We start from the raw sequence: 21,103 nt of genomic DNA, 5'->3' as shown, positions 1-21,103 counted from the left end.
ATTACTGCTTTACAGTACATTGTGAGATCTGGAACTACTAGAACTCCTTATTTTTCACTTTTATTTTTACTATTATTTCCCTTGAGATTGTTGACTTTTCGTTCCCCCATATGAATTTTGGTTTTGGAGGAAGAGGTTAGAGCTCAAAAAAGCAACCCTTTGGTAATCTGATTGGTATAGAACAGATTAAGCAAATTAATTTGGGCAGTACAGTCATTTTTATCATACAAACTCAGCCTATCCATGAGGAAGAAAATTTTTTTTCCAATTATTTAGATCTGTCTTTATTTCTGTAAAAAGTTTTTCCACTTGAGTGGTCCTGGGTATTATTCCCTTGGGAGTTAATATGTGTCTTATTCAATTTCTTTTTCTCAGACTAAGTTGTTTAACCTCTCTATTTCTTCTTCTGTTAATCTGTTTTTTTATATCTTTTAAAGTAACCATCCATTTCTTTTAAGTTGCTGGGTTTTTGGCATATAGTTGGGTAAAATAGTTTCTAATAATATCCTTTATTTCTTTATACGTTGTGATTTCTTCTTTTTTATTTCTGATAGTAGTAATTCATTTTCCTTTTTTTAATTAAAATTAACTAATTACATTTTCCTACCCAAAAAAAGCTCCTTCCATTTAGTAATTCTTTTTTTTTAGTTTTCAATTTTATTAATCTCTTCTTTGAGTTTCTAAACTTGTATTTTAGTATTTAATCATGGATTTTTAATTTCTTAAGTTTTCTATGCCTTATTTTTCTTTTGGTATATTCCCAATTCATTGATCTCTTTTCTCTCCTTTGTTGATAAAAGTGTTTAAAGATGTGAAGTTTCCCTTAAGGACTGCTTTAGTTGCATCACCAAAACTCTAGTATTTTGTCTTATCCTTCTGGTCTTTAATAAAATTATTTATCATTTCTATGATTTATTCTTTGATATACCAATACTTCAGGATTAAATTATTTCTAGTTGATTTTAATTCTTTTTCAATGGCTCTTTATTAAATATAATTTCATTGCACTGTAGTCAGTAAATTATATTTAATATAACTGTTTTTCTGCATTTGTTTATAAGATTTTAATGCCCTAAAACACAGTCAATTTCTGTAAAGATGATATACACAGGTGAGAATGATGTGTGTATATACACTTTCTTTCTACTGTCATCAAATAAAATTGCTAGAGATCTATCATATCTAACTTTTCTAAAATTCTATTCAGGTCCTTTACTTCTTTCTTGTTTTTTGTTTTTGTTTTTTAAGATCTGTCTACTATAGTTCTGCTCTATATTTCTCTTGGTGATCCATTTAGCTGTTCTTTTTAGTATTTAGGTGCTAGCCATTCAATGCATACATATTAAGTACTGAAATTTATTTCTTGTATGTGGTATATTTCAGCAAAATGTAATTACTATTTATCTCTTAATCAAGTCCATTCTTGCTACAGTTTTGTCTAAGATCATGATTACTACTCCTGCTTTTTTTTTTAATTCAGCTAAAGCACAAGAGATTTTTCTCAAGTTCCTTATTTTAAATGCGGGTGAATCTGATGTTTCAAGCGTGCTTCCTGTAAACAGCATATTGCAAGATTCTACTTTCTAATCCATTATGCTATCTTCTTCTGTTTTATGCGTGAGTTCATCCCACTCATAATTTTGATCATTATTTATATATTTCTCTCCATCTTATTCTTGCATGCTTTTTTTTTTCACTCTTTGCTCCCAGTCAATTCTTCACAAAGAAGAAGGCAGGGGAACAGCTCTGTTTTTCATACCAATAAACTTCTACTCCCTTATCCATCTTCCCTTCCCCTCATCCAGATCCCAATCACAGATTTCTTTTTTTTTTCCTTTTTCACCTCTAATATTTATTCTCTTCAACCTCTGCAGCCTTTGACGCTGCGATCACCCTCTCCTTCTCAAAAATCTCTTCTCTCTAGGTTTTCAGGACATCAGTTTCTCCTGGTTTTCCTCCTATCTATCTGACTGGTCCTTCCCAGTCTCCTTTGCTGGACCCTAATCCAGATCATGCCCTCTAACTGTAGATGTCCCTCAGGGTTGTGTCCTGGGACCTCTTCTCTTCTCCCTCCATATCACTTCACTTGGTGATCTCGTCAACTTCCATGGATTTTAATTACCATCTCTAAGCTGATGATTCTCAAATCTAACCTTCCTATCCCTATCTCTCTGCTGACCTCTAATCTCATATCTCCAACTGTCTTTCAGACATTTCAAACTAGATGTCCAGTAGACATCTTAAACTCAATATGTCCAAAACAGAACTCATTACCTTTCTCCCTGAACCATTCCCACCACCCACCTTCCCTATTACTATAGAAGACAACACCATCTTCTCAGTCCCTCAGGCTCACAACCTAGGAGTCATCCTGGATTTCTCACTACTTCCCACCCCCTTACCCCCATGTCCAAGCAGACCCCAAGGCCTGTTTATCTCACCACTGCAACATCTCTCAAATATGCCCCCTTCTCTCCTCCGATACTGCCACCACTCTGGTGCAAGTCCTCATCATCTCATGCCTTGATTACTACTATAACCTGCTGATGGGTCTGCCTGCCTCAAGTCTCTCCCTAGTCTAATCCATATCCATTCAACTACTAATGAGATTTTCCTAAAGGGTAGGGTCTAATTATGTCACACACACCCCCTACTCAATAAATTCCAGTGGCTCCCTATTGCCTCCCGGATCAAATATAAAATGCTCTCTATCTGGCATTCAAAGCCCTTCATAACATAGCCCCATCCTACCTTTCTAGTCTTCTTACACCTTACTCCCCCACTACATACTCTTTTTGATCCATTCCATGAACATGACACCCCTCTCAGCTCCAGGCATTTTCTCAGGCTCTCCCCCAGGCCTAGAAAGCTCTCCCTCCTTATTTCCCTGGCTTCCTTTAAGATCCAACTAAAACCCCATTTTTTTACAGAAAGCCATCCCAACTCCTCCTAATTCTAGTACGTTCCTTCTATTATTTCTATTTATCCTGTGTTTTGTTGTCTCCCCCATTAGAATGTGAGCTACTTGAGGGCAGGAACTGTCTTTTGCCTAAAGTGTCTTTTTCCATAAAACTTGGAAGTCTTCTATTTCATTAAAAATCCATTTTCCCTAGGTTCAATATGAATGTATAGAGCTTATATCAAATTGCACACCATCTTGGGGTAGGGGGAGGGGAGAGATGGGGAGAAAATTTGGAACTCAAAATCTTATGGAAGTGAATGCTGAAAACTAAAAATAAATAAATAAATGAATGATTTTTAAAGAAAAGAAAAGAAAGAAAGAAGGTTGTGGACTCATGATGGAAAATGCTATCTACATCCAGCGATGAGCTATGGAGTCTAAATGCAGATTGAAGCACACTATTTTCTTTATTTGTTTTGTTTGTTTGTTTTTTCTTTCTCATGGTTTTTCCATTTTGCTCTGATTCTTCTTCCACAACATGGAAATATGTATAATATGACTACATATACGTATAGCCTGTATCAGATTGCATGCTATCTTAAGGAGGCAGGAGGGAGAGAGAAAAATTTAGATTATAAAATCTTATAAATCTTATAAAATCTTATAAAAGTGAATGTTGAAAATGAAACTAAATTAACAAATAAAAATTAATTTTAAAAAAACCCATTTTCCTCCCTGTAAGAGTATACTCAGTATTGCTAGGCAAATTATTCCTGGCTACAAGCCCTATCTCCTGTCTTTTGGAATATCCTCTCTTCTCTTCTCTTTTATATTGATAGCTGTTAAATTCTGAGTGATCCTGACCATGGTTCCTCAGTACTTAACCTCTTTCTTTCTGGTTGCTTACCATATTTTTTTTTAACTTGGAAACTCTAAATTTTGGCTATGCCACTCCTGGGAGTTTTCCTTTGAGAGTTTCTTTCAGGAGGTAATTGATGGACTTTTTTCCTGTTTGCATTTTTTGCCTTCTTCTTATAATTATGTCTGGGCAGTTTTCTTTCAAGATTTCTTGAAATACATTACCCAGATTCTTTTTTTGGTCATGGCTCTCAGGTAGTCAAATGGTTTTTAAATTATCTTCACTGATATTTTTTATCAGTTATTTTTTATATGAGATATACTTTTTCAATCTTCTGTTTTAAAATTTCTCATTATATGGAGTCATTAATTTCTATCTGATCCATTCAAATTTTCAAAGAATATATTACTTGGGTAAGGTTTCATATTTCTTGTGTTAAGTGGCTAATTCTCTTTCAAATCTCTCCTCCACAGCTCTTATTTCTTTCCCAATTCTTTCATCTATCACTTTCATCTCACTTACAAAATATTTTTAACTCTTGCTTCATTTCCTAAGAATTCTACTTGATTATGCAGACAAGGTTTTTTTTTGGGGGGGGGAATTTGCTTATAAGCATTTTGTAATTATTCTTCTCTTCTAGGCTAGTCTTGGGCATCACTAGAATCATAATGGCTCTTTATATTTTTGTTTGATTGTTTACTCAGCCTTGCTTCCCAGGTTAGGGCTCTGTGTTGGGTTCTACACTCTTCTGGTGGGACTACTACTGTCTTATCTGGGGCCATGCTACTATGTTCTTCAGTTATTGAGTAACGTGTTCTTTAAAGATAATAGGGGCAGCTTGAGCCAGGGAGTTGCATACTTTCAGCAGGCACTATCTGATCAAAGCAAGAGCACAGCAAGATCCTTTCCTTTTGGGCTTTTCAGGTTCCACACACAAGGTTATGTCTAGTCAACACAGATGCAGGCTTGCCTCAGGTGGTGCTCCAGTAGACAGTAATTGGTCCCAGCTTGTCAGTTAGCTGAATAGATAAGCAGTGATCAAGTTCAGAGTAATTGCAATGGGCCCAAGAATAAGTCTCTGATCTGCTCTGGGCTATCCTGCATCATGCTACTTGCCCAGACCTTTTGAGCCCTTCATGAGACCCCATGTTACAGGTTTATGCCATCGGCTCTGTTCACAGCTGGCCTACTTCTGTACTCTGACCAGGGCTGAGCCTGGAATCCACTTGGGGTGACCAATACTATTAGTCTTGTTCCGCTTTCAGCTTGGAGCTCAGTCCTCAATCCACTCTGTGGAGTGCTGAACTGCTTGCTGCCTGTATGAAGTCTCTTGGTCTGAATCCATGATCCCTGCCTTTTTGGGAGATCCTGTAATGCTAGCTTAGGCTTGGGGCGAGTCCAGGATCCCAGTTACTCCTGCTTCACAATTTCTGCCCTAGTCACATGCCCGTGGGTTGACCTTGTGATCTTAGGAGGAAACGATGCCCTATTTTGCTTTTCTCTTAGACTTCCTGATCACTACTTGGTCTACAGGTGTTTTTATTAGATGGGTAGGTAGGGAGCAGGGAGGATATGAGGGGGAAGAGTTTGGCTGTACTGCTTCTTCCTACTCCAGCACCTTGGCTGGTCTATCAACACTTTAATTTCAAACTGTCCTGCTAATCTGCACTTCTTCTTGTATTTCTACATCAAACTCTGTGTGTCTGTGTCTGTGTCTGTGTCTGTGTCTGTGTGTCTGTGTGTGTGTTCAACTTTCCTTGATGTGGTTCAGATAAGACTGAAGTTCTTCTGATGCCTGCGCCCCTCATATAATTTTCCATGTTTGTATATTCTTCTGACACCCCCAATTAAGAGAAATAACAAGTTCCACCCCTTCTTCCTTCTTTCTACACAAATGAATCCCTTTTACCTTCCTTTTTTTTCCTTCTCTTCAAACCCTCAGAACAGAACTAACCCACTCCAGGTCCTCTGTTTTTTCTAATTTAACTCTTTTAATACCCTCTGAACATGGCACAGTGGATAGAGCACCTGGCCTAGAGTCAGGAAAACCTGAGTCCAAATATGGCCTCAGACACTTTCCAGCTGTGTGACCCTGTGCAAGTCACTTAACTTGTATGCCTCGGTTTCCTCATCTATAAAATGAGCTGGAGAAGGAAGTGGCAAACCACTCCAGCGTCTTTGCCAAGAAAACCTCAAAAGGGGTCATGAAGACTCAGACACAACTGATATGAATGAATAACAAAAATACCCTCTGAAAATGTTAAGGTTCTAAAGGGACTCGTTTCTTCTTCCCTACTGGAAAATTAGAAGTGCTCAAAGAAATGTATCTTTCTAGGCTTCTCTTGATTCTTATTTTGTACTTGAATCTCAACATTTCTGCTCAGCTCTGGTCTTTTCATCAAGAAGGCTTTGAAGTCCTCCATTGTATTATTAAAGATCTATTTTTCTTCCAATGTAGGAACAGACCACGCTTTGCAAGGTGAGATACTCTTGGCTGTAAACCTATTTCTTCTGCCTTTTGTAACACTATCAACAAAGATTTTCTCTCTTTCACAGGAGACGCTGCCAGGTCTTGCTCATGGGGTTTTGACTGTGGCTCCTGATGCCTGAATTTTTGTCTTCCTGACTGCCTGTAATCTGATGTGGAATCTCTGTAGTTTGACTTCGGTGTTCCTATGACTTTGGGGTTTTCTTTTCAGTAGGTGACTGAGGGAAGTCTTTCTATTTTCACTCTACCCTACAGTTCTACTATATCTGGATATTATTCACTTGTGCTTTCTTGAAATATAGTGTCCACACTTTTTTAAATCATGGTTTTCAAGGAATCCAATGAATTAAAAATTACTTCTCCTCAATCTGTTCTCCAATACTTGGAATTCCTTCCTTCCTCACCTTTGCCTCCTTGGGTACAACCTACTACAAGTCTTTCATGACATATCCTCCACCCCCACTCCAAACCCATTAGTAGCATTCTCTCTCTCCTCAAATTATCCTCTATCTACTTATTTGTAGACATTCGTTTAAGACAAACGCTTTTAGGATAAAGACTGTTAGTTGGTATTAATGAATAATAAATATTGTTGTTCTTAGGTTTAACTCCATCACAGACATGCTAAGTGGACTTAGAAAACCTTTCCCCCTCAGTAAGCTCATCTGTAAAATTTTTTTTTGGGGGGGAGAGAAATATTAGATAATCTGTACAGTACCTTTCAGTTCTAATTTTCTATGGTTCTACGTAGCAGTAGCTGAATAAATACTACAGAAAAAGACTCATGCATAACCAGCAGGCCTCTCATACTTGGAATGAATTATAGATAAATATAGGAATTTATTTTGTTTGAGTACACAAACTATATTTGTTATAAGGGACTTATTTTTTCTTTTTTTTCCAAAGGGGAAGAGAAGATGGGGAGGAAAGAAAATAATTTTTAATTTTAAAAAATTAAAAATTGTATCTAGTACATGGATCCAGGAGCTATATGCAACCCTTCCAAGTTCATGATCAATACAAAACTTTTCATCAAAAAAATCACCTTCTTATCCCACCCCTGCTCCTATACACCAAGCTAGCTTGTGATTTTCCAGTGATCAAAGGTCCCACCATCACACTGAGTAAAGCTATGCTCCAGGATTCTCTTACTAGAATACTTTGTATCCTGCATCCTTATGGATGCCCCCATTTTAGAGCCCCAAACAGCAACTGTTTGAGGGAGTGGTCCTGGCTAAGTACCTTAACCTCTATGGGCCTCACAGATGCTCCATCTGAAAAACAGAGTTAGTAATACCTCTTCTGCCTACCTCATAAGGACATTGTAAGAGTCAATGAGAATACATATGTGAAAAACAAGGGAGACAATATCTCTGCCAACTCTTCCCTGTTCTCTTGTGATTTATCCAATATAATTATAATTCCAACTAACCCTCTAGAGCTCAGATCACCAGATGAATTAGCCAGGGAAGGGAAAACAGGGACTCAAAGCCAAGGTCCCTCAAATTGTCTACATAGAAATTTCAACGTTTTTTAGATTAATTTTCTACTATCCATCTTCTTCCTGAATCTAATTAAAATAATATATGTACATTATTATATAATGTGTTATGAAAGACAGGATATAGCTTAACGACTAAAGAATCTGGTCTTAGAAACAGAACTGGGTTCAAGTCCGATCTATCACACACATACTGTCTATGTGTCACAAATCATTTAACCCCTCAATGTCCCTAGACGACTCTCTAAAATATAAACTGCAGACCAGTCCCTAATCTATATTGAAAAAGGGAGGTTTCCTCAATAGAAGCTACCTATACCAATGAAATCACTGGTCCGTATATAACAGAAAAATAAAACTAAAAATTTTATATATTATATATATATATATATATATATATATACACAACATACATAATACACATAATGAGTACCACACACAAACAGAAAGTAAAATTGTATTAAAATGAAGGATCCTTGCATACAGCTGAAATGAAGCATCCTCTCGTGTTCCAGGTAACATAGCAACTACAGCATTAAGGGACTCTGCACACAGTATCAGGATGTCAATGTGTCAGATGTATAATCCAAAGAAATTTCCCTTATTTTCGGCAGAGTTCCTGAAATGGGGGTAGCATCCAGCCCCTGAACATTTTAAAGAGGAAAAGCCAAGGAAAGAAATCTACTTAAATGTAACAGGTAAGAATTCAACGAATGAGAAAACCACTGAGATTTCATCTGGGCTTTGTTCCAAGGGACAAGGTGGCTTCTGCCCAGAAATATATATTTCTGGCACCATGTCGAGTGGATACAGCCACCAGGACAATACCATGTCACTTTGAGAAATAAAGCAACCATGTTATCATGAGGATATGTTTTCAGCACTGAGCTACATATCAGGCAAGCAAAAGAGATAATATTTCTACCCACCCTGCCTTGTCATTGTGTGATATTCCTGGTCTACTCTCCACTTACCTCCAATTTCTCCAGGTGAGCCAAGAGCAGACGCCACCTCCCACAGGCAGAATAAAAGGAGGCATGAATGTGCCCACACACCACCAAAATCCCAGAGCTCCCCCTCCCTCCTTCCAAATAAGGACAGCATACTTACATCACTGCTCTTAGGCCCCAGCAGTGCCAGGCTATCTCTGGCTAATGCCACAATCACGTTGCTTTTTTCTCCAGCCCAGTGTACCACCATCTGATTATGGGAGTCATTCAGGCTCACCTGAAACACATTGAATCACCAGAAGAATTAGACAGGGTGACAGATAACAGGAAATCTGGGCCAAGCATCCCTTTCCTTCCCTTCCCACCCCCATCCACAGGGAATTTCAAGGGCGCTTAGGTTTGAAAGCCAGTTTGTGCTTTTTTTGATCGTATCCATACCCAACACCTCCAATCCCCCAGAATAAACTTCCCAAGGAAAAAAAAACAAACTGCTTCCCTAAAAAGACCATTTTAAGGTTAAATCTTTATCACGTACATGTGAATATGCACGCTGAGACAACTCTTGCCTATAAGTCTCTGCTGATATCAGTTACTCTGCTTACTTGTGTCTTTTGTTGAGATCATCCCAACCTCTGGTTACCACTCTGCTTGCTGAACACACATGTGGCATGCAATCTACCTAAACAAAATGTTGGCAATTCCTTCACACTTGCCCAGATCCCCTAACTCGGTGTAGTTATGAAAGCAGTAAGCCTAGGCAGGATTTCAGGCTGACACCTTGCTAAGGTGTCTAAGGCCATTTACCCAAAGTAGAGAGTTCTCCATCACTGGAGATGCTTGAAGGATAGTGAATAACTCACTGGGGATACTTCCCCATCCTGGATCAGGTTCTGAAGAAACAGAAACCCAGGTCCACACTCTATTGCTAATTGCAGAGATTATCAGTACTATATGAGCCATGGGTGGTATAAAACACACAAAAAGCATTTTTAGGGGCAGCTAGCTGGTGCAGTGGATAGAGCACCAGCCCTGGAGTCAGAAGGACTTGAGTTCAAATCCGGCCTCAGACACATAACACTAGCTATGTGACTCTGGCCAAGTCACTTAACTCTAATTGCTTCATCACCCCCCAAAAAAAAAAGGCACTTTTAAAAAAGGTGTTTAATGACCATCCACTGGTCTCAGTCTTTGTTCTGGTCATAAGAAATGAAGCAACCCAACACAAGGATCCCAAGAATGCTGATCTGTCCATAAGCCAGCACTGTTTTGAACTCAGGAGGACAATGGGGGTAGAGGCCTTTAAAAATGCACCAAGCTATACCAACTCATACCTATCTGATTGGCTAATATGAATGAAAGGGAAAATGATCAATGCTGGAGAAGATGTAGGAAAACTGGGACACTAATGCATTGCTGGTGGAGTTTTGAACTGATCCATCCATTCTGGAGAGCAATCTGGAACTATGCCCAAAGGGCTATAAAACTGCACACACCCTTTATCTAGCAACATCTGTATCCCAAAGAGATCATAAAAGGGGGGAAAGGACCTACATGTACAAAAATATTTAGAGCAGCTCTTTTTATGGTGTCAAAGAGCTGTAAATTGAGAGAATGTCCATCAACTGGTAAATGGCTGAACAAGTTGTAGTATATGAATGTAAGGAAATACTATTGTGCTATAAGGATGAGCAGGTGGATTTCAGAAAAACTTGGAAAGACTTACATGAACTGATGCTGAGTGAAGTGAGCAGAACTAGGAGAACATTATACACAGTAACAGTAACACTGTGCAATGATCAACTATGATTGACTTAGCTCTTATCAGAAATACAATGATCCAAAACAATTCCAAAAGACTCATGATGGAAAATGCTATCCACATCCAGAGAAAGAGCTATGGAGTCTGAATGCAGACTGAAGCATATTATTTTTACTTTTTTTGTGTTTTTTGTGTGGCTTTTCTCTTTTGTTCTGTTTCTTCTTTCACAATATGACTAATGTGGAAATATGTTTTCGTGACTGTACATGTATAAACTACATCAGATCACTTGCTGTCTTGGGAGGGGGGAAGAAGAGAAGGGAGGGAGGGAGAAAAATTTGGAACTCAAAATCTTATGAAAATGAATGTTAAAAACTATCTTTACATGTAATTGGAAAAAATAAAATACTGTTTACAAAAAAAAAAATGCACCAAGCTAAGGCAAGCAGACTCAAGGCATGTAAGAATGCACCAATAATGAGTAAGCTAGGTGAGGATCAACACACAATTGGGAGAATTCCTTTGGAGTCCCAGGGCTGTATTTACGGACTTCCCATTTTAGCTGTTTGTCTACATGTGGCATCCTCCTCCCTTCACCACTACCCCCACACTGCAGAAAGTGTCCTCATCTAACCAGGCGGCAGGCACCAGGGTCAGACCAGATTGTTTCTAAGGTTCTTCTATCTCAAAGATTCTAATGTCACACATCTACGACATCGCATAGCCAAAATGAGAATCTACACTTCTTGTCGGTCTAGGACACAGATTTTCACACTTTTCGGTCTCAAGGACCCTTTTACACTGTTAAAAATTACTGAAGATCCCTCAAACTACTGTTCCTTATTTGGATTATATCCATAGATATTCGCCATATTAGAAGTTTTAAAAAATCTTAATATTATTGTGAAAATAGTGTTGACCTCACAAAACTCCTAATAAGAGGGGCAGCTAGGTGGCACAGTGGATAGAGCTCTGGCTTGGAGTCAGGAGGCCCTGAGTTCAAATACAGCCTCAGACACTTGACACTTACTAACTGCTGACCCTGGGCAAATCACTTAACCTGGATTGCCTCAGCAAAAAACAAAACTCCTAATAGGATCTCACAGACCCTTTGGTGTCCCCAGACCACACCTAATCTAAGATGGAAGGCTCAAAAAGAGATGTTTTGGTCCCCAGTGATCATATTTCTAGGTGATACTGATTCTTAACTGCCCAAATGATTCTACTGATGCTCTCACTTTCAGTCCAGGAACTGAATATACATTTCTGAAATACAAATAGTTTTCTGAATCTAAATGACCATCTCCTACCCTAGCCTACATGGTTTTTACTCCCAAGTTTCAGTACCCCATTAGGAATTATCACTGTTGGCTAGACCTCCTTTGTGAGAACATTATTTCTTGGACTGATGCAAAACCTCAGCCTAAGTGAAAGGGTTTTTTTTTGTTTTTGCTTTTTTTCTCATTTGGCTGTTCTTAGAAATCCTGCTGTCAAAATATAAGCAACAATAAGCCTATGCTTGCTTCTCTTCCACTTCCCCTCCCCCCCCCCAGTTCTTCCCACGCCCTTCTCCTTAAGGTGTTCTCAGATGTCACAAAGGATAAGAGAAACACCTGCAAAACAAAATTGGAAGGCAGAGTGACAGAGGCGCTAATCTTTAACTATTTTACTTTGAGATAGTACCTGCATCGAAATAGATCCAAGATCTCAAGCACTTATTTTGCAAATGTCTGATATAAACTGTTGTATTACTTTTTTTAAAAAAAGGTGAAAAAATCTTCAAAATGTTTTAAAAAGTTTATCTTCCTAAAATTTCCCTTCCCACCTCTACTTAAGATCTCATGTAAATGACAAAGGGATAGAACAAAGTGAAAATACCCAGGGGAAACCAGAGCCCCAGAGGAATCAGGGCACCTTTCCAAGCACTAAGGTTCATTATCACTTCCTGAAGCTTAATCGCCTCCCCAGTAGAGGTAACATGCAGATGAAAGTGAACAGGAAACACCTATGTACAGGAGTATAAAAGTTACAATGGTTTGAACAAGCATTCAATTCTCCCTCCTTGGACGTCAAGGTTATGACCAGAATACTAATGCTAATAGATAATATTTACTTAGCACCTTAAAGTGTGCAAAATGAATTCCTCACAAACAAGACAGGGAGGTGGGTCTTGGGAGCCTAATTATCCCCATTTAACAGAAGAGGAAACCTCTATGTGGAGAATTAAAAGCCTTGCCCATGACCACACATCAAGTATCTAAAGCAGAATTCAAACCCAGTATACGAATGTAATGGAATACTACTGTGCTATAAGAAATGATGAACAAGCTGACTTCGGAAAAACCTGGAAAGACTTGCATGGTCTGATGCTGAGTGAGCAGAACTAGGAGAACGTTGTACACTGTAACAGCCATGTTGTGCGATGACTAACTTTGATAGACTTAGCCCTTCTCAGTAATGCAAGGATCTAAGACATCTCCAAAGGTCTCATTATGGAAAATGCTATCCACATCCAGAGAAAGAACTATGGAGTCTGAATGCAGATCAAAGCATACTACCTGCTCTTTTTTTTTCTTGTTTTGTTTTGTTTCTTCTTTCCTGTGGTTCCTCCTATTGGTTCTAATTCTTCTTTACAATATGACTCATGTGAAAATATGTTTAATAGGAATGTGTGTGTGTATGTGTGTGTGTGTATATATACACACATCCTATATCAGACTGTGCGCTGTCTTGGTGAGGGAAGGGGGGAGAAAGGGGGAGAAAAATTTTAAACTCAAAAACTTACGGAAGAGATTGTTGATTAATCAAAATAAACTAATAAAAAAATAAAATAAAATAAAAAGAATTCAAACCCAGGTTTCCTGATTTCAAATCCAGAATTCTTTCCACTATGCCCTGCTGCCTCTTAGCAATCTATCAAATAATAGGCATTTATTAAATGCCAACCACATGCCAGGCTCCATGCTAGGGACCGGATACCAGGGCAGAGACGAGACAATCTCTGTTCTCAAGGGATAGTCTATCTGGGAGACAACGCTTACATATGTAAGAATTCTACTTCCTCTATAGGCTGTACTCCTGCCTCTCCTCCCACACTTTGTCTACAATGCCCCCCCACATCCCCCACCTTCCAGCTTCTTCTTATGAGGCATCCAGCCCCTTCAGAATGTAAGCTTCTTGAGGGCAGGAGCCGCTTTTCTACCCGCTTGTACTTCTATTCCCGGTGCTTAGCATAGCACCTAGCTAGCACACTGCTGCCACTGTTGTTCAGTGGCTTCTGCTGGGCCTGATTCTCTATGACCTCGTTTAAGGGGTCCTCACAAAGACACTGACGTGGTCTGCCGTTCCTTCTCCAGTGCGTTTTACACATGAGGAAAATGAGGCAAACGGGGTTAATAAGTGACTCGCCCAGGGTCACACAGCCAGTACATAGTAAGAGTTTAATAAATGCTTATTGATTTGACCTGACTTGATACAAGTAGATACAAAAACTACACAAAATAAATGCAAGGTAACTGAAGGAGAGGATGAATAAGAAGAAAGTGGGAATTGTGCCTAAAAATGATGCCCAGTAAATGTAACACAGGAAAAACAAAAAACAAATGTGTGTGTGCTGTATGTATGTGGATATTTGTTACAAGGTCTTTCTTTTTCTCTTTTTTTTTCTGATGGGGGAGGTGTTGAAAGGAGAGAATGGAGAGGGGTAAGATAATGAAAAAAAGAAAAGATAGTTAATGAAGCATCATTTCCTTTTATGTGCACAAGAGAAATAAGGCTGGAAAGAGTCACAGACAAGTGGGACTTGCTTTAAAAGTTATATGTTGAATTTATTACATTTCAAAGAAAGGAAACCAGTGCATACTAGAGATTCACAATTTTATGGACAATCCTCTTCTGTTATACTATGTATATGGAAGTACCATTTTATGTGGTGTCTAAATTTAGAATAAAAATAAACAGAAAAATAAGCATAACACAGGTCTAGCCACAAAGATATAATACCCAAGTGATTCCTGATGTGACTGAGGAAAATATTCAGTTTTCAAGCTCAAAAATGACCTATCCAAAATGATAACCAAGGGACTGAGGAAAGTCAAATGGCTCTTCAGGGATACAGAGCTTTCCCTGACAAGAGACTAGGGAAATAAAGGGAATGGCTCTGAAGAGAACCAGCTAAAGTCTTCCCAGCTCAGACGAAATGTCGCTCATGATGTTTAAAAAAAAAAAAAAGAGTGGGGCAAGAGTGTCAGGAGGAACAAAAGGAAACAGGTGCTGACCTGCTGAGTGAGTCTGGCTAGGAAGTGTGAAATTCGAGTAAATGAAATTTTTTAAAAATAATTTCAGTTTGGTGATCCTTTCATTCCCAACTGCTGACTGCAATAAGGCAACGAATCCCAAACTGGTATTAGTGAGAATCCTTCAGCAAGAAGTGCCTCACACCCAAGCAAATCCAGCCACTTAGATTGGTGGGACTCCAGTAAGCAGCACATCCTGGCCACGTGAACAGTTCCCCCGAGCACAATTAGGGGTGAGTCACCACCAATCCTCAAGGCAAGGCTGTTCTCTTTTAGTGCTGCACCTTTTTGTACTGTGCATCTAGGTATTAGGGGTCCCATCCCTCAAACACACAAAACCAAAAAGTCACAAGAATGAGTCCCTAAGGGGGAAAAAAAGAGTACAGAGGATAAGAGGCCACAGAGCTTACTGATACAGAGAGGCTAGCCCGCCCCCTCCCCAAGAGACAGCAGAAGACCCAAATCACAGGATGATCCAGCTGGAAGTGCTGCTCTCTGTGATCCAACCTGGTCCCTGGTTCCCCAGCAAGAACAGAAAAGTATCACTCCCACCCCCAATCCACAGGGACAGTCCATCATTAAAGCCCCCTAGTTAAGAAACTGCTTCAATTGCTTATTTTCCTTCTTGGTCCTATCCTCATCCTCCTCCCCGACCCTCCCTCCTGACTCAGTATCACTAACCTCAACACCCAGCAAGGTTAAATCCTGCGGAGCTGCTCCAAGGCCTCCAACTCCCTTACCAGCCCTGCCCAAACTTCACAATCAGCTCTGAGGACAGGGATGGGGTAAGAGAAACAGAATAATTATAATAAGAACAGCTAACATTTATATAGTGCCCATTATGTGCTTGGCACTGTGCTAAGTACTTTATACAGAGAGGGGAAAGTAGACAAAGAGGGAGAAGAGTTTCTATACAGGAATGTGTAGTTAGGGCATGGAAGGCACAAAGTGACTGTAGGATCCTAAATCTAGAACTGGAAGAGACCTCTGTTGTTGGGCAGCTAGGTGGTACAGGGGGTACAGGAAGACTTGAGTTCAAATCCAGTTTCAGACACTTACCAGCTGTATGACCTAGAATTAAAGGGGACCTAGTTTAACACCCTCATTTTACACATTAGGACCCAAGATGATTACACGACTTGCCCATAATTATCCAAGCAGTAAGCATTTGAGGCAAGATTTGAACTAGGTCCTGTGACTTCTGAGCCAGTACTCTTTCCCATAGATTATGCTGCCTCTTTCCAGAGAACATGAACACCAGGAGGCTAGTGCGCATAAAGGCCTTCCTCTGTAGAGTTTCCAGGAATAACAGGGACTCGAATGAGACTTAATCACAGGGCCTAGTCTTGGGGTCACCACCTCACCTGAGAAGACAAACAGGAAGAGACAGAAGCCATGAGCCCAAGCAGACCCTCCCTCATAAACGGACTTGTCTTTCATGCGACATTTCTCTGCCTCCTCCACCAAAAGAAAGGTCTCTGCTCATCACAGCGCAAGGCGTGGGCAGTCACAGAATCCTGGGTCTGGATAAGCTTTCAAGAAGGCATCTGGTCTATCTCTGCCTCCCAACAAGAACCACACCTCAACTAGCTGAGAAATAGCCTGGTTTGCTCGTCTTGAAGAACTCCACCAAGGAAGGTTCCCCAGCTTGACACAAACGAGCACCTGCTCCAGCATGGAGAAGCCCCCACTGGCAGGAAATGCTGCTAGTGTCAATTCTAAATGCATTATGCTACCAAAATGTCCTGCTGGAGCGAGTCACCATGGAGACCGAGGGTTAGAACATTGGCCAAATAAATCCATCAAAGAGAAATCCAATTCATTCGGAGAGTTTCAGGGTCAGTACAACCCTTCGAAACCCCAGCTGTACAGACCCCCTATTAACTACAGGTGTCCATTTATACAGCACATAATCATGACCATATGCCCCTCACCACATTCATGTCCTTTTATCCCCCAGATTAATTCAGAGCTCTTCTGTATTCTCTCTTGGTCTAGCCTTTATATTCTGACAAACCCAGACAACTAGCTGTTCCTCAATATAAATTTGCTCTCCCCTTCTTTATTTCCCCTCCATGAGCTGGAATAAGTCATTTTTCATGCCCAGAAAACACTCCTCTGTTCTTCTCCATCAGACAAAATTGTCTCTTCCTTTAAGGATTGATTTAGCTATCATTTCCACCATGAAGTCTTCCCTGCTCCGTTTACCCCTCTCCCCCAGCTAAAGCTGATCTTTCTTCCTCCTCAGATTTTTCTAGGACACTTAGTCTAAATCTCTCTTTGGCCCTATCAGTCTACTTTGTATTATAGGGGGAACATGCTATTGCTAAAACAAAATTTTTTTTAAATACTGACTGTGGAGTCAGAGGAGCTGGATCTAAATCCTGCCTCTGACACTAGCTGCACTTCCCCCCCATGGGGCCTCAGTTTCCTTAACTGCAAAATGAAGATTATATAATATCCATAGAGCCTACCTTGCAAAGTTGTTGTGAGGCTTAGATGGGATAACTGTATGGAAAGTACTTTGCAAATGTTAAAGAGCTACATGAATATCAGTCATAATTATTTATTTTTATGTGTGTTATATCCCCCAGGTGACTTGTAAACTCCCAGAAGGCTGCATTATTTTTCATCTCTGGATCCCCAGCACTGAGCACACACAGTTCCTTCCCAAGTACATAATAAACATATAGGTATGGGAACTGTACCTGTGATTTCTTTAGTATCAGGAATGCCTAGATGTGGAAATTGCCTCTAGTAATGAAGATTGCCTCCTTTTCTGCAATTTACAGTCTTTGAGAGAATAGACACTGACTGGCAAAGTTGCTCGCCCAGGACCACTAAGCCAGTAAGTACATGTCAGAGAGACCTGAAGCTGGGTTCTCCTGACTCCAAGACCAACTTTCTATCCATAAGGTTCAAGTCTTTTCTCCAGCACACAGGGCTTCTATCGAAAGCAAATGAAATGAACTGGCCTCGTGTCCCTGTGCTTTGCAATCATTTTCCTTCCCCGTAGATAAACTGAGCTCTGAGAGGATATACTACTTGGTACCAGTTATCTCCAGAGTCAAAAGATTCACTGTCCTCTAAATCTGCAGACTCTACATTAGTAAAAACAGGAGGAAGAGGGCATGAGCATTGATTTCCTAGAAGTCATGCAAGAAAAGTCAATGGGAACAGTTATTCCACCTTTTTGTGGCTGTTTCTTCATCTATAAAATAAGGAGTCCATCTCTGACATCCTGTAATACTATGAGAAAAGCTTGGAGCATTTAAAAATCAATCCAGTTCATATCTGGCTTCTTAGAAAGTGGAGTACACATCTGATCTGGTACAAAGATGATTAAAACAAGATACTAAAAAAAGCAACAAATCTGGAGGAGGATGACCCTGGTTCAAACCCTATCTATGCCACTTACTTCCTGTGTGACCTTAGGCAAATCATTTAATTTCCTAATTTTCTCTAAATCTATAATCCTATGATCTCAAGGGGTCATTCATCTGAGACTCCTTTTGGGACTAACTTCCATTTTTGATTAGGCCACAGCCAGCTCCCTCTCTTTCCTTTCGCCTCTCCTTTTTTTCCACATTGGTAAAATCCATGGGTTAGGATGATCGAGGAACAATCACTATGTGGTCACTCCTGTACAGCTTCTTTCCAAAAGTCAATGGAAAGAAGAAAAACAGATAAATTCTTGCTCACTTTTCAATACTGTTTTCAGTTTCCCAGAGGCACAATTCAACATTTTACATGAAAAACAAACAAGTGAACATTAAAATTTTAAAATGTTAATGGAAGGTGAAGGAAGAAACAAACTCCCTGTCTCACCCCTGAGCAGAAAGCTGACAGTAAAGGCTTGAGGATGCTGAACTCAGACTCTCAGGGAAGAATTGTGTCCTCCACCTGACAGTGGCATAGCAGGGTTTTGCTCAAACCATCCATTTCCGTTTGCACAACCTAAATGCAAGGTCTCCAAATCACCCCATGTGCTCACTAAATTTAGTAAATTCATTATTCTCAAGGGCCCAAATCTAGTTTAAGGGCTCCCTGCAGAGACCCTATGTTCATCTACTCTGACCTCTCTCACTTAAGCTTTTAATATGGTCTCAATACGATTCACAAAACTTATTAGCTCTCCCCTCACCTCTCCTCCCTGGGACTGAAGCAGAAAAGGAAACAGGGATAGGGAACGGAATTTTCTTAGACTACACATTACTTCAAGTAGACGACCTGAGAGGGACTCAGACTTGGAGAAGGACCTATCTGTAAGCTCCTTCCTCAGTGACGTTAAGAAGTAAGTGGCTTGAGAGTATGTAGGGGCTTCTCTTTGTTTGCCACCAACTCACACCCCCTCTAAATGGCTGCTAGTACAGTGGTCTTGCCAGGCAGCTAAGTGACGCATTGGATAGGGCAGTGGGCTGTAACCAGGAAGACTTGTCTTCCTGAGTTCAAATCTGGCCTCAGAAACTTCTTAGCTCTGTGACCCTGGGCAAGTCACTTAACCCTGGTTGCCTCAGTTTCCTCATCTGTAAAATAAACTGGAGAAGAAAATGGCAAACCACTCCAGTATCTTTGCCAAGAAAACCTCAAATGGGGTCACAAAGAGTTGGACAGGACTGAAACTACTCAACAACAACTGTGGTCTTGGCACAAAACTGGTGAAAACTATATCCTGAGATCCTGGGCATTTCTCTGGTCCTCAATCCCCTCACCGATGAAATGAGCAGGCTGGACTAGATGTCCTCTAACGTCCCTTGCAGCCTACATTTCTACATCTTTATCATTTCAAACTGACTTTTCATGTCCATTAATGTCCACTAACAAGCAGCTCTTAGCACTTGTAAGCTTCTTCCTCCAACCCCTCTTCAAGTGAATCCCCTTGTAATCACTTGTTCACCCTCTAATTCACCCCTTTCATGTTATCCAAAAGCAGATTCTAGTTCTGGGAAGTCTCTATTGGACATCAGGATTTCAACTAAGGGCAACCTTACATGCTAACCAGAGGGAGTCAAGCAGCGGACCTAGATCCGCCTAGTGGGCATCTGAGCTGGTTGCCAGTTGACCCCTAGCTGTCCCCAAGTACCACTACTACCCCTCCTTCTCCAAGGTTTTCTACAATTCTCAGCACAGTCACTATTCCTCCCCCAGCTACCCTCAGAAGCATCCAAAGTAGTATATAGGGGCAGCTAGATGGCACAGTGGATAGAGCACTGGCCCTGAAGTCAAGAGGACCTGAGTTCAAATCCAGCGTCAGATACGTCATACTAGCTGTGCGACCCAGGGCAAGTCACTTAACCCTGACTGCCTCACCAAAAAGAATTTTAAATTTTAAAAAAAAAAGTAGTAGTATATAGCCAAATAATCCCATCCTGAGCTCAAGGTATCAAGAAATGATCAGCAAGTCCTCTTGCTACTAACAGAAATGCTTCTTTTGCCATATCTTTTTTTTTAAAAACTAAGGCAGAAAAATAGCTCCAGGCTTCATACAACCAATGACTATTTAATGGTAAGCAAGCCACCTATAGAAAACCAGTGACTTACTATAAATAACTCAGTGACTGAGACGAAGTTGGACTGGGAACTGACTCCTAAGTGATGGTAAAAATGGATTTCCTGGGGGCTAATTCAGTCCTCCGCTGTAATTCCCTCCATGGTTTAGCATAACCCAGTGGCCAGGTGGAAATTTAACCCAAAGTAGAGCGCCAGCAGCACGTGCAGACAGAGAAGCTGCCACTTCGGCTGAGCCAGATGCCCTGGTATCCCCAAGGGGCAGAGAGAGATACCAAATGACTCAAGACTGATGAACAAGGCTTCTTTAACCCCCATCTCAGTCTGGGGGACAGGCTGGATAAACACAGCTTCATAAACAAGGTTCAGGAAGAGGAAAAAAAAACCCACAAAACCCAAACAGCTGCTGTTCTCTGAGTGATAGCCCCAGTTTAAATTATTCCTCAGCGCTGCAAGGACACCACTTAGTTATCAGAAGGGCTCCTTGTGTTCTTGAGAACACATGTCCCCAAATAACAGACAGGGATAAAATGAACAGACCGTTCCCCATCCAGCTTTGCTAGGCAACCATGACTGCAGACAGCATGGGAGAGGTGAGGGACGAGCAGAAAGGGGTCTTCCTCAAAGGAACGTGCCTCTTCCTCAGGCCACCCTCATCACTAGGTACTCAGAGCTGCTCCCCTTCCTCATGATTTTAAGCATCTTGGTCTACTGCTGATTCCCTCTCAAAGAATGTTAGAATTGGAATGGACCTCAGTCTAACATAATACCTTAACAGCTCAAATCCCACCTTCTGCAAGAGTGCCCCTCTTCCCTCTACCTTACACTACTACTGACTTCG

At 40.4% G+C, this 21,103-nt stretch overlaps 1 protein-coding gene across 1 annotated transcript in view; it reads right to left on the bottom strand.

The window, feature by feature from the left end:
* The window catches only part of SORL1 (sortilin related receptor 1), a 213,393-nt gene that overhangs the window by 168,808 nt on the left and 23,482 nt on the right, over positions 1-21,103 (bottom strand). Inside the window, 1 exon segment of the mRNA XM_020984875.2 lies at positions 8,861-8,977. Coding sequence (XP_020840534.1) covers positions 8,861-8,977 — 117 coding nt within the window.

This window comes from Phascolarctos cinereus, unplaced genomic scaffold (assembly GCF_003287225.1).
Source record: "Phascolarctos cinereus isolate Bilbo 61053 unplaced genomic scaffold, phaCin_HiC Scaffold_726;HRSCAF=1367, whole genome shotgun sequence".
Classification (NCBI taxonomy): domain Eukaryota; kingdom Metazoa; phylum Chordata; class Mammalia; order Diprotodontia; family Phascolarctidae; genus Phascolarctos; species Phascolarctos cinereus.
The sequence above is the reverse complement of the archived record's forward strand: the minus strand, read 5'-3'. Positions and strand labels throughout refer to the sequence as shown.